The sequence below is a fragment of the Amphibalanus amphitrite genome, unplaced genomic scaffold (genome assembly GCF_019059575.1).
Source record: "Amphibalanus amphitrite isolate SeventyFive unplaced genomic scaffold, NRLGWU_Aamphi_draft 001903F_arrow, whole genome shotgun sequence".
Taxonomy (NCBI): domain Eukaryota; kingdom Metazoa; phylum Arthropoda; class Thecostraca; order Balanomorpha; family Balanidae; genus Amphibalanus; species Amphibalanus amphitrite.
Genome location: NW_024883396.1, coordinates 28,248 through 42,364, shown reverse-complemented (window position 1 = coordinate 42,364; position 14,117 = coordinate 28,248). Strand labels below are relative to the sequence as shown.

General features: G+C 57.5%; 2 protein-coding genes across 2 annotated transcripts in view; one reads left to right on the top strand and one right to left on the bottom strand.

The window, feature by feature from the left end:
• Positions 1-490: 490 nt before the first annotated feature.
• LOC122375724 (gamma-glutamyl hydrolase-like) lies at positions 491-2,677 on the bottom strand. Its single transcript, XM_043355224.1, has one exon. It carries the CDS (start codon positions 1,931-1,933, stop codon positions 986-988), a length of 948 nt encoding a protein of 315 aa, XP_043211159.1. The 5' UTR covers positions 1,934-2,677; the 3' UTR covers positions 491-985.
• Positions 2,678-4,110: 1,433 nt separating this feature from the next.
• LOC122375719 (Krueppel-like factor 6) overlaps positions 4,111-14,117 on the top strand; it is a 32,114-nt gene continuing 22,107 nt past the window's right edge. Inside the window, exon 1 of the mRNA XM_043355217.1 lies at positions 4,111-4,556. Within this exon, the coding sequence (XP_043211152.1) occupies positions 4,455-4,556 (102 nt within the window). The 5' untranslated portion in view covers positions 4,111-4,454. The remainder of the gene's footprint in view (positions 4,557-14,117) is intronic.

Here is a 14,117-nt window from a genome sequence, read left to right as displayed (position 1 = left end):
ACTAAACAATTATATAAGATACGACACTAAAGATAACATCAACACCCAATCCCCATCGATCTCGCATCGCCATAAAATCCCGCAGATCCCTTCAGCCATCTTCAGCTATGTAACTATTAGTTTTGGATTTAGTCGCTAGGTGGCACTATCCATCACTATTCTCCACTGCGCTGATGACACTGAAGGCTGAGTCAGGTTGGTCAGGGCTGAGGGAGATGTGTCTTGTTTGTAGATTGCAGGTACTCGAAGATGTGTATCGGAGGAAGCAGAATTTGGAAAACGCTGAATGATAATTGTTTCTGGTGGAAGATCCTAGGAGTAGCCGAGGCTGGGAGTGGGAAATGACCGAGGGCGTAGGGCCAAATAGGGCAAGTTAGCATTCAGAGGGCTACGAACGGTACGCCCCGGAATCACGAGAGATGCGACAGGAGGTCGGAGCTCGTCATTATCTCACGCTTACATTCACCATGATGGGCGCAAAACAACCAGATTGTAGCGCCTGGCTATGAGTTGATGTATTGAATACAAAGACACGTTCCAACTGAGAGTCTCAAAAGCACGGAATGCGATGAGGTCGCGACGATAACCGAGTTTTGTAAAAAAAAAAATCGCTTTGATTGGTGTCGTGACTAATGCGTGTAGCACCGTTCAGTGATGAGAGGGCCAATGCAACACGTAGGTACCTACCTATTTGCCACGCAAAACTTTATCCAGCTTAGGTGCTACTGTTGGGATTCGAAATGCTCATCATGGGTTATTTGCATGTATTCTGATGAGGAAACTTGCCATTTTTCTCTGTGCACCTATAATTTGCATTGTTTCGATAACCGCTGCCTGATGGCCGTCACATCTATATTTGCTGTTGAGCCAGCGCCGCTCAGTGCCGACCACCGTGCGCCGGCTCCGTGTGCCCGGCTCCCGTACCGTCCGGCGCACAGCCCCGCTCGGCGCCCCGGCCTGAACCTCTCCCCGCGCGGCCCCCTGCTCACATGTACTCGCTGTCGTCAAAGAAGTAGCACATCTGGAAGGTGGAGCCGCGCGCGGCGGTGAAGTAGGCCGGGTAGTTGTAGATGAGCGCCGCCTGCTCGGTCGCCTCGCTGGGGAACACGGCCTCGCTGCGGCGCGCCTCAGCCACCAGGAAGTTGGCCAGGTACTGGGAGGCCTCCACGGCGTCGGCCCAGTGCGGCACCTGGTCCACCCGCTCCAGCGTGGACCACTCGAAGGCGGCCTTCTCCGGGTGGAACTGGACGCCGTAGATGGGCAGCTGGCGGTGCTCCACGATCGAGACGTACGGCACGCCCTGGCGGTCGGTGTTGGTGGCCAGCGTGCGGAACTCCTCCGCCAGCCGCGAGAAGCTCTCCGGGGAGACGCAGTTCGAGTGGAACATGACCACGTTCGGCTCGACCGTGAACAGCGCCAGCTGCTCGGCGGTGGCGTTGGCGAACAGCCTGCTCTCGAGCAGCGCCGGCTCGGGGCTCACGGCCACCAGCTGGTTCTCGGCGTCACAGGCCTCGATCACCTCCGCGCCGCCGGCCAGGAACGCCAGCTCCTCGTGGCCCTGGCACGTGCCCCAGATGGGGAAGTGCACCTCCGGGTGCGCGTGCGCCAGGTCCCAGAACGCCCGCGAGGCGGCGCCGAAGCCCTCAGAGTCCAGCTGGCTATTGCCTCCGGGCAGCAGCAGGCCGTTGAGTTGATAAAACATGTCCTCGTAGTACTTCTGCGAGCGGTGGATGAAGACGGGCGCGGCGCGCGCGCCGGCCGACTCCACGAACTGTACGTAGGACGCCTGCACGTAGCTGGTGTAGTTGAGCTCCGGGAACAGGTCGTCGATGTCGGGAGTCGTCTCCTGCGCCAGGATGCCGATGATAGGCCGGTCGTTGGCCGAGACGGACAGCGCGGCCGCGGAGAGCACCAACAGCAGTGAGGGAGACATAGCTGTGTGTTTTCCTGGTCGACGGGTAGGTACGGAGGGGATCGGCAGCCGGTGCGGTAGAGACGGACGGAGGTCACGGAGAGCGGGGCAGACAGAGGAGGAGCGGTACCAGCCACGCGAGCGGTCAGCGCGCGCGGCACGGCGGATCGGCTAGAAGTGCCACTGCCACGGTAAGGGTACCCTGCTCGTGCCCTCGTACGCCGCCGTGGGAACGTCTCCAGACGCGCCGGAACGGCCCGATAGCGGCGCGGCCTACAGCTCCGAACAGCGCGCAGTCATCACAGCTTTGTGTCGGCCAACTTCAAGGACGGCCTCTGACACTGGAACACTTGCGGACGCGGTCACACGGGATCGGAGGAGGTGTCGAAAAGCTAGCTCTTCATTGTGCTTTGTATGCGCTTCGTTCCGGTTCGTTTTTGCACCAACTCATTTTATAGACGTGTTATAGGACCTATCTTCCCATTATCGATTGCCTTTCGAGGCCGATGACGTCAGCAGACAATACAGCTCGGTGAATTCGGTGCTGACTTGTTGATTTTGTTTATAGCACTTATCGTTCGTTTTTATCGCATCTGTAACTTCTGACACGAACAAGGCTTTAAAATTTGAGCCATCAACTTAAAGATTCGCTTTGCAATTCTTACAGTGTCCCTCAGCCGTAACTGAGGCCAAGAACACGCTAAAACAAGGCGCTGCGTTTCACAAATGGTGTATTACATACGTCATCTAGCGGTCCAGTCCTTTGCTGCTCATTCATTTTTCGGTTCATTTTATTGCTTGATTCACTTGCAGAGATGATTTCCCATACCTCTATGACAGTTGGCATAAAGCCCTTGTTCTTGAAAAATGAAGAAAGGTATAGGCATGTTTATGAGAAGGCATTGCTTTGTTGGTAAATGAACTAAAATATTTAGCAAAAGAGAAGGTAGAACGGTTCCCATAAATCTTAAAAATGACAATTGTTAATTTCGAAAGAACGCTTTCCACAAATCCAGTATCAATCCAGTCAGATCAGCCCAGTATTACAAACAAGGCCGTATAAGAAAGCACGATCGATAAAATAATACAAATTACATGCACACCACATTCAGATCCTGGAAATCAGGCATCAGTCGGTCCAGTGCAGTGTACGAAATACTACTCACCGACTCAAAGTAGGTAATACGTTATACGTTCAAAGCGAAACATGCAGGGCAAAGTCATTTTGTTATCCTATTTAGTGTTAAACATAAACAGGCTTAAACCGCTGTAATAAAAACAAAACCCGTTTAAGCTTATTCTGACAGCTTACGTAATTTTTGCACCTGAAATTGGACATGTTGCATGCGCAATGCGCATGTAGGGATATACGTTTACGGAGCCCACGGACGGAAGTTTCACACTAAATCCACCTTGCAGCTATGTATCCGGGTGGTCCTTTTAGCCAGGGGCGTGGGTTCCGGCTGAGTCCAACACACCAACTCTCGAAACCCGTCTGAGCGAACTGCTGAGCTTCTCAGAATGCGGAGTTTCAGGGCAGAAACACAGAGTTCGCTGTAGTCGCTGACACGAGTTTATGGACAAGCTGAGTTGGTTCGAGCTGCTCGATGGGTTGCCCCCTCCGGTTGCCGAGTTTTTGATGTTTGAAGCATGAGGATAGAAATTGGCGAATGCTTCCCAGAAGTCAGACGATTTTAGATTGAATCTTTATGAGGTAATATAGAACACGTATTATTTTTTCTCCTTTATCATGGTTGCAGATGCATTATCGTAAATTTTATGTTTACGTATTTATTTTCAATAATCCGAAATAAAAGATAAAAGTTACAAAAAATGCTGGCATATTACTAGGGATTGATATTTTATAATGAAGCGAAAGAGGCTTTTTTACAGATGCGTAAAATTTCTAACAATGACTGATGGGCCTCATTCCAGCCGGGCTCCGCGCGATGACCGATGACCGTCTCGGTCGGCGGGGGTTACGAGACTGCGGCCGCAGACGGCGGCGCGGGCCGCCGCCAGCCCTGTACCATATAAGGCAACGCCGTGACGCCGCCGCCGCCGTAGTGAGGTGACGTAGCCGTCCGGCGCTGATTGGTCGGTCCGCCGGCCGTGTGTGACGTCACCGGCGGTCGATTGGCGGCCGGCGGCGGTGCACGTGAGCCCCGCTCGGCCGGCGCCGGACCGCATTCGGGCTGTTGTGGTCGTGGAGTGTGGAGCTGACGGAGCCCCGGTGCGGAGTCGGGCGGCGTGGCGTGCCTTCTGCTCGGGACCTGCTGTAGCGGCGCCGGGTGGCGACCGTCGAGTGTGCTGACCCGTCGTGACCCACGGTGACCTTTGGTGACCTGCCGTGGCCGTGAGCGGTGCTCTGTGTGCGGCTGGTGCCGGCCCCGGCCGGGGGATGTCCGCCGCTGTCTGAGCGTGCAGTGCCGCCGTGCGGGATGTTGCGAGTTTGAGGCGTGTGACCCGACCTCGGTCCGCCCCGACCCGGTCCGTGAGCGTGCAGTGTCAGTGAGCGCGAGACTCACCCGGAGCAGCAGCCATGGATGTGTACCCGAGCGGCAACATCTTCCAGGAGCTGAAGCTGGTGCTGGACAAGGGCTGCTTCCTCTCGTCGTGCTCGCTGGAAGAGCGCTGGCAACAGGTGGGTCACGCACACAGCCGGCCGGCTCCGAGCCGTGACCCCGCCGGGCCTGCAGGCTGCGGCGCGCGGCACGGTGGGGGGCAGGTCCCGGAGATGACGATCGTCGATCCTGCCACTAACATTGCATGCAAGTTGTTCTCTAAGTCTTCAAAACAGTATCTTAAGAGTAACTGTTCTCAATTCTAGAAAAATGATACCTACATTGTGGTTTATGAAATTAACAATTTTTCATTCATTTCTTTCCGTTACCAAGACCTCGGTGACTTACATTGGGCTCGCTCACAAGAAACGTCCAGCTTGACTGAAGTCCCGATAGATCGTATTTACATGCGTCCGGTCAACTTTGACTCCTGACAAGTCCAGTGCGGCCTGTCTGAGATTAGATGCATTCTCCGAATTCAGCCCAAATACCGGAAATAGGCCCCGCTTGGCACTGACATTCGACAAATGGCGTTTCCGTCCGATTCCTTCGGGACCAGAATCCTTGAATTTGTTCGCCGAGATTTGATCTCGTCAAGCTGCCTCGATTCAGGTTTTATTCATTCATCCGCGCCGCATACCTTTGTCGATTGTTGCCGCTCTGTTCATTAGCACTTCTGCTGCAGTGTGCTCGAAAAGAAACCCGAAACAGGGCTCCGGAACGTGTTCAGGCACCTTGAAACGTGAAACACCTTCGATCGACTCGGGAATCGATTCCAGTCGGTTCCGTTAGCGATCTTATGCAGGGCGGCTCTCCACTTGTCGAACGCGGAGTCATGTGACCATCGATATGCATTGATAGCCAATCGAGCTATGCACGTGTGGTAATAACAACGATATAAAAACGTGGACTTTGTCACGTGCCGCTACATAGTTCAACAAGCTCCCTCATATCGGTGTTTGATCGGTGTTGAGCAATGCGCTGAACTCGATGCTCGTCAGCTGTTTTTCGAGCGGATCCCGTAGCTGATGACTACCTTGTTTGACTCCTCGACCAACTCTGAGAAGTATAGGTACACCTAATCTCATTGACCTCAGCACACGTTGACAGTTTCCAGCGTGAGACGTCACAGCGCTCACGAGTGCCCGGGTGACAACTCACGGTTTGCCCGAGATAACGGTCCTCACCACTCCGGTTGGACGTGACGTGCGTCAGTTCCGCGAACTCCGAGACCTTCGCCGCTCTCCGAAACGCGTCCGGCTCCTCCGGCCGTCCACTATGAGCTGATCTATTGTGTTCGGTTCCGTGCCTCCGAGCGGGCACCACACCGTCGACTCACGCCGAGTCACGGCTCTGAGTCACCGTCTGTGGACCGGGCCGTGACCCTGTCGTACACAGATGGAGCGATGGCGCTCCGTCTGAATTACGGGACCCGGCCGGCCACCCGGTGGCGCAGAGAACGGGACCTTGGTGCAGGCGCGGGTTGCTGAGCCGCGCTGCGGGAGCGGGTCCCTCTGAGTCACCCCCGGCTGTGCACCATGCGCTGTGCACTGTTTGTGGTGTGCACACAGTGCACTGTGCACGAGGTGGCGCCGTGTCGCTACTGCGACGAGTGCAAACACTCCGCACTAGGGTATAGCAAGGTTCGACGATAAGCAAAAAATAAAGATAAAATAAAATAAATTACATTGTAAATAAAATTTCATCGATGAAATGCATCATTTCAATCATAAACCAAAAACATCTTGCATGAAACGCAGCTCTAAAGTGGATTGAGCCGAATTCGGCCGCTTTCTGCCATTCCAACTTTTCTCCAAACTTCCTGTGGTGATGGCTCCTAACTCTGCGGGCGCTCTTCAAGGAGCTGTTCGCCTCGTGTCGGCTTCCGCTGCCAAGAGCTGGCGATCCACCGGCAGCGTTGATAAAAAACTGGTCCAAGTTGTTAGCGGGACGGTGCCCGAGTCGTTGGCCGGGGATTTGTTGTGGCCCTCGTGCTACACCCTTCACGGGAACTGGGGCATTTTTCACGAACGTAAAGCTGAGGCATCATGGGTAGCTGATAGAAGGGACAACATACCACAAAGCGGGCGAAGTTTGGTTGGTGCGGTAACAAATTTGGAGTCACCTCGAGGGGCCCGTTGGCTCAGCTGACGGTATCTACCAAACAATGCGGCCTTCCCCAGCGTGGACCAGAAAAATCGGACAGCGGCGTACGGTGGACTCAGCCCGCCCGTTCCCGTCATTGGCTTTCCTCAAGGCCCTGGCGCATTGTCCATCAGCACTTTCCACGGCGGACTGACCGGCCGGACCGCCGCGCCGCGCACCGTTCCAGTTTTCAAACGGAGCACGTGGTGGGGTTCCCGCCATTTTCGGCCGGATCGTCCGTTCCGGTTGGTGAGCGCGCGAAGGGTCCAACTGCGGACGTGGACGGCGCGTCGCGAGCCGGCCCTGAACTTCCATGAGCCAGAGGTCGTCAAATTTGTCGGCGGAACGGGCCGCTGCACTTCTGAGGTAGTTCGTCAGCGACGGTCCGGCATGGCTCGGATGACGGCGTCATCGACCGTGGAGAGACCGGATGGCGGCCGGTTTGAGGGCCTCTGACGGTGGGAAGTGGTTGCGCCGCCTGACCTTGGCGTCGCGGCGCGCGGGGAGGGAAAGTGTGGGGTGCCCGCCGGCGGACACGGCGGAGCGGAGCGGGCCGCTGCACCGCGGGGCACCGACCGGGCGCCTCGCACTGTCCACAGGAGAAGGACATAATGGGGGCACGGCTAGACAGCGGCGAGGGGTGATGGGCGCTTCCGTGGGCCAGACGGTGTTCATTGCTCACCGTGGTGCCGAAACGATCCAAAACAAAGTAATTCGCTCGCATGCAAAACAAACCAATTCTCATAATAAGTGGGGCGATTTGAACGGTGTCCGACACCCACCGAGTGTCAGCTTCACTCCAGTCCGAGTCAGAATCACACATCACCTCATCTAGCTCCGGTCGCCTGTTCATTGACCTCTCGCTCGACCTTCCCTCATCCCCATGGACATCCGGCATTCCTCGAACAGTCAACAAGTCGTCGGACATTCCCTCTGTGGGATGACGCTTCCGATCGCTAGATAGGAGACTGTCTGACCGCCCAACGGCCTCGCCGCACTATTTATCCTGTCACACAAGAAGCCCCTTCCCTCACACACGAACCCCTCCCTCCACTCACGCACTCTTCTCTTCCCTGACGCACATAAGGCACCTCTCCTTGGCGCACCTGAGAGACATCACCTGAGGCAGCTCCCTTCCCTGGGTATAAACAACACCAACGCGGACCGTCACCTTTAGATGCTATCTACCCGCCACCTCTCAGGGTCTGCTGACGTCTCCCCAGGGCCGTCCGTCACCTCCTGAAGGGCGTCCATCACCTCCCCGGCCCCCTCCGGGGTGGTCCGTACCCCGAGAGACGCGTGACGAACAGGATCAGCGGCGCGCAATTCGTATCCATCCAGCTGGAAGTCAACAAATCGCGCCAGACGAATGCCTGACGAGTAGCAGCACATTAATCTGCACGCTATAGCAAAACGAAAGGCGGATCTATAAGCCGTCTGTGAATCCCAGAGCTTCAGTACGAGTGGCACGCAGCCAGCAGCGCCCTTGGTTTGTGATACCTCATTCGACTTGCCCGGTCAACACCGCGCGTCATTTCTTGCGTTGGTATAAGCCGATTACATCGAGGATGCGACCGGAACGTTGCGAGCCAAGCGAGAAGACCGCTCTGTGTGCCGTGGGCTGGCCCACCTGCGAGGGATGTTTCTCTCATAGGTTTTCGGCTTAAGTCAGAGTCGCCCGGCCGGCGCTAGGAGTATTGTATATGTCCGGATTGGTGGATTGTCAAAGGAATGACCGAATGACTTGCCACTGATCGGGCGCCAATCCAGAGTCATTGTCGTTTGTCGTTTTGTCTTATGCAGCTGGCTCGGTCAGTTAGAAAGCTGGGACACTGGCAGCGTGTCGGCGCGGCTGGCGTATTATGTCAGTTCTCTGAGGATTCGGCGAGACGGTGGCGCGCGCCCGACCCCCGCCGCTGGCGTCGCAAAAAGCGCGCCAAAACACGCGTCTCCGGGGGCCGGAGTGACGGCTCAATGGGAGGGGGCGAGCAGCGGCGCGCCGGGCGCCGTTTTTGCCGCGGGCGCGGCAGGGCGTGCCGAGATGGCCGACCCAGATGAGCGCCGCGCCTGGGCGCAGGTCGTCCGAGGGCGGTGGACGGCGGGACAACTCCACCCTCCACCGGCCCACACCGGGTCGCTCCTCCGGGAGTGGTGTGGGAGGGGCGAGGGCTCTCGGATGGCATTGAGCCCCCTCTGGCAGAGATAACGACTTTCCGTACCGCGGTTTACAGGGGGTTTTACGACTCATAACGAATATCAAACTACGGCTAATGATCGTGCTATGAATGACGAAAATACGATGATGAAATGCAAGGCCATAATGATAGGGCTCCTGCCTCCCATCGGCACATTTTATAAGTCCACTTTTAGTAGCAAGCGGTTGACGAATGGATTAGCTCCTACTTCACTTTTAGTAGGAAACGGTTGACGAATGCATGAACTCCCAACCGTCCATTGCAATATTTCATCAAGTTTTTTATCATGCTTAAAAATATGCTCCACGACTCGCGCGGAAGCCGGCATGACATGATCTGGTCTTTCAACATTGCGAAAACATTGTATCCCCGTTGCGGCGGCTGACGTGTTTCCCTGTTTCCGCCCGTTTCCGCCCGTTTCCGCGGCGCGCGGCTCGGCTGCCCCGCAGTGCGGTCTCCGGTCTACGCTGCCGCCCCCTCTCTGACGTCACTCTGCGGTCTGTGGTCCCCGGAAACAGCCGCTCAGCAGCAGAGCGGCCAGACGCTGCGGTCTCCGGCCGCCCCCGCCCCCGCCCGCTGCTCCGGAGCCGGGTGTGATGGAGAACGTGTCTCGTTCGGCCTCATGCAGTGCAGCCACACCGCCGCTATGTCACGGGCACGGCCGAACGTGTCAGACGATGCTGCCTGTGCCAGGGTTGCCACTGAACCTATAGGGGCAATCGATACAGACGCGCCGGGCCAGTCTGGACATTGTTTGTGGAGGCGCGCTGAAGTCTGGAGCGCCCCACCGCCACGCGTGACCGCCGAGGAACCGTCTGGCGAAGGAGGGGATCGCTGCGGACCCGCCTCACGCATCCGGCGAGGATTGGTGGCCGGTGGGGATCCCCTACTCGCCTTCCTTTGGACGCCGCCTTGTCGGGGGCTCACAGTGGCGGCCGAGGGGCGATTATAGGGGCTGTGTATTGTGTAAGTGGGGTGAAAATCGCTGCCGCCGAGACAGTGAGCCGCCGGCCGGCGGGGTTGGTGGCGGAGGTGGGGGAGGGGGCAGCTGTGGGTCGGCAGGTGGCGCCGGAAGGGTGACGCGCCACCTGCCGGACCCCACCGCCCCGCCGCGCTGCACGGTTGGTCAGTCGAGGGAATCGCGTCTCCTCGGGCAGCCCCGTGGTCTGTGGGGCCGACACTGCACCCCTCGGCTGACCGTTCCTGGACCGACCCCGAGGCGGCTTCACCGGCTCGGAAAGTCATTGTCGGATGCGCGTAACTCTCCCGCCCCGCCACAAACTCCGACTCGAGGATGTGTAGCTGACCGTCCCCAGACGTTGTCTCCCTCCTCGTACGCCGTGTCTCCCCTCCTTGGACGCCGTCTGCATTCGGAAATCAACGTCCGGACGACCGGCCGACAATCCAATAAGGCGCGGCGGGCACCCTCACTGGCGGACGCGTCACCTGAGAGTTGAACTTGCCGCCGCGCGGCGCGCACCTGACTTCAATAATTCAGCCGGCGTCGGCCGCAGACGGTAATTGGCGAGGGGAGAGGCCGGACCGGCCCGGGGAGCGCCGGACGGTGGCCGCGGACAGAGCGCCCGATAGTGGCCGCGGACAGTCCACGCCGGACCGTGTGCGGGCCGCCGAGCGACCCCAACCCGGCAGCGGCGGCGCGGCTATTTCAGACCGCGGGGCATTACGACGCGCGCGTATTTGGTCCGAGTGCGGCCGCGGGGAGCGCGCGGCGCCCCGCGCACGGCCCGCGGCTCTGATGGCTCCCCCGCCGGCGTGCGCCAATATTGGCACGGCCGGAGATAATTTCAAGCTGGAATTGACCGAGCGGTGTGGTTGCCGCCATTTCGGATATTACACCGGGCCAACGATGGCAAAAAACACGGCGCACTTCCCTTATTGGGACCGACTGTTTGTTTTGATTAGATAGGCTGGTCGGTGCCTATCGGACGTGCCTACGTGCCTACGTGCCGCTCGGACCCCTCGATGGCGGGACGTGAGAGGTGAGTCGGGCGGCGCGCGGCAAACTTTGAAGCGCTCGCCGCACCTTGGCACGTTTCCGGCTCGGCCGACGTTCGCCGAGTTTGTACGAACTTGTCGCTGTCGCGTGCGGCGGCGCCCCTCGTCGGCGCGCGCGGTCTCCGTCGATGGCGACAATCAGCCGGCCGACTGGGGAAGGGGACCGGCCGGGCGCGTGCTGTGAATAGGTGAGCGGTCCGTCCCTCCCTCACCCCGCTCCCCCTGCCCCCAGTCGGCTACTTAGAGAGGGTCGGAGAGCGCGCTCCGAGGGGTGGCCGCCCATCGGGAGCGGAGATACGAGCGGCACGTGCCGGCCGGCCGCCGGTGTCCGCTGTCTCCCCGGTGGACGGCGGACGGCGGGAGCGGCGGCGGGCCTTTTTACGGCACTGGGGGAGGAGTCGGGCCGTATCGGGTGACCGATCAGTCCCCACGCTGGCCCCGCGCCGCCCAAAACGGGCCCGTGTCGCGTGCCGACCCGTGTCATGTCACAAATCACCAGATATCGCCAGGTTGGAAGGTGTGATTTAGGACGGTAAAAGACGCTGCCGTTGTTGCTAGTACCTTTAGCGTCTCGGGTATTAAAAACGACATTATAGGCTGTCCCGAACGCTGTTGCGTTTAAGCTGGCATAGTAATTTACCAGTTTCTGTTTTATCCAAAGTCACGCATTATTATTTATAGCTTCGTAAACGCCTTAGCTTATTATACGCCAGCTCATTAAGCGGTGTCTTTTTTACTTACAACTGCGTTCAGGGGTTTAATTTGTTCGCTAATGCATCTATAATGCGGCACGATTTGAGCAATATCTGACCTTCACCGGATCTATTTATGCGTAACGAACTTATCCGCGGGTTGCGTGCACTGCAGCGGCGTGCAATTTGAATCATTTTGCAACGACGGCTCTGAGTGGCGTCTGGCAGAGTGCGGACACGCCTCCTGTTGGGAAATAGGTGCGCTCTCGGCTCGGTGGCCGGCCCTGGGCGGGCTCCGGCCCTGTCAGCGCCTCACCTTTCCGCGTCACTTCCCATCAGCCGATCGAGCCCGACGGACTGATCACCCGCTACCGGTCTCCTCTGGTAGAGCCGCTACAGCCAGCGGAGAGCTGTTTCTCTAATCACGGTATCATCGCACGGACATCAGTCACACCGACCCTGAGACGATGACTGAGGTGGAGCGTATCGCACAAACAGACTGCCGATGACGTGTGAGGGGGTTAGATGTAAGGGGAGACGTTTGATAGGAGCCACAATTCCTGGTAACCGAAAGTTAGCCGCAAAGCTGGCTCTGCAACATTGCAGCTTCGTGAGCCGCCACCTTTTCACTCGCCTAACGCGACTAAATATAATGAGATTGAATCTCAGCCATAAAAAGTTGCTCTCGATCGCCCTCCACCAGCCCTTTCAGCCACCGCGGCTGTGTACCGCAGTCTCTTAATTTTTCTCCGGTTCCGCCGGGGTGCGTCCGCGGCCGGTGCTGCAGCCTCGGTCGGTCGGCGTGCCGGCACGGCGCCGCAGTGAGCTGCCGAGAGGGCTCGCTAAAAATACCGAGCTGGTCTCAACACACCGGGCCGCGTGCGTCCGGAAACGGCGCGGCTCAGACGAAAACTGGCGCACCGCAACGGGCGGAAACACGGCGGATAATTATTTCATTTCAAAGCGAAGGTATTCTGTGAGTGTTGTAGGAAATGCGGATCGGCAGCTCACGACTTAAAACGAAAATACCGGGAACATTAAGCGTAGCGTAAGCTTTCCCACGAGATCTTGGGTGTTCGCAGATCAATCGCTCGCGTCCACAGCTTAAGTGAAAAATCGTTAGTTCTGTGTAACATCATGGACATTAGACATTTAGCGCCTCATTTTCCGTCACTAGAGGAAGTTGTCATTTTGTCAACATTAATTTTCCGCCGCCATTCTGTCTGGCCGCTCGGCGTAACCATGTCCGTGACGTCACACCCGTCTGTGACGTCACAGTTTGTTGTGTCAACATTGTCGGCGGTGGGAGAGGGCCGTGTCAGAGTCGACAGAGGCCGGCCTTGACAGTCGGTCGCAGCCACCTGTCAATACCGGGCGACCGGCGGGGAACAGTCGAAGTCAAGCCTCAATCTAGGCGGTGTTTCTTTACCATTGTTTTATTTCTCGTGGGTATTACACGCTAGATGTGATTGTACCGCATTCCATTTCACCTGTGGTCCGGAACTGCGGCGATACGGAGAGTGGGCGATAAAGATATCGCCGATGCCAGTAAATACCAGCTTAAACTATAAACCAGACGGCGGACAGGGCTCTCGAAGGCTCGACACTATCTTGGGGCACTTGTGTGCGCCGGCACCGTCCACCCGCCCACCGGATCCGGTCGGTACGCGGAACGATACTTGCACTTGTCGCGAACTTTGCACTTCGAAACTCCGCCGCACTGTTTTTATCCGAGCTTTGGCGGTCCAAGTCCTCCGGATGTCTCGTCTATCGATAGTGAGTATAGCTCAGACAGCCTCAGACCTGTGCTAGGCTGGCGCCGCCGGCGGCGACCGCAGCGCGGAGAGAACAATTCCGGTCCGACCGAGGCCCGACGGATGATGTATGAGGTCAGGCCGGCATTTGGCACCGTGCCAAAACACAGCCGACGTCTAGACATATAAACATTACCGGGAGGAGAAAAGAACACCAAGAAAAGAAACGAGGAGATGGCCGGAGATGGTTCTCAGGAGATGACTGCCTGAGGCACGGTTAAGATTCGAAACGCGATAAACAGAAAGAATTTGATGTACGGTTTGGCGATTGTGGTTTGGTGATACAATGAAACTCTTTTATTAGTTACACCCATTGAAGGAGTGCCAAAACCCCATCATATGCTGCGGTTACCTCATGCTGCGTCGTTCGTTCGGGCCGAGTCATGCGCTTGACTCGTGACCGGTTTGACAGGTGCGCTGGCCTTGGTCCAGCGCGGAGTCAGAGTCATGCCACTCTGACTACAGAGTCAGTGATGTCAGCGCCGAGGCACGCCGCGCCGTGGGCGGCCGAGTCGGGCGGTTTGTCAGAGTCAGAGTCAGAGTCGCGCCGTCTGTCACCCGACTGATATCATGCGCCGAGTCGGTGCATGATGACACCCGGGCACAGAGTCAAAGACAACTCCCGGTCCAGGAAAAGGCTATTTGTTCACACACGACTCACCTAAAAATCGCAGCGAAAAGTCTCAGAAAGGGTGAATTCGTGGAGAAATTACGTGTCGCTAGCGTCGAGTCAAGGCCAGCGCATGACTCTGAGTCCGACTCAGGGCGCCGTCTGTCTG

Bases quoted from the DNA above. Each gene is read 5' to 3' on its own strand.
- LOC122375724 (XM_043355224.1), bottom strand. From the start codon at position 1,933: ATGTCTCCCTCACTGCTGTTGGTGCTCTCCGCGGCCGCGCTGTCCGTC.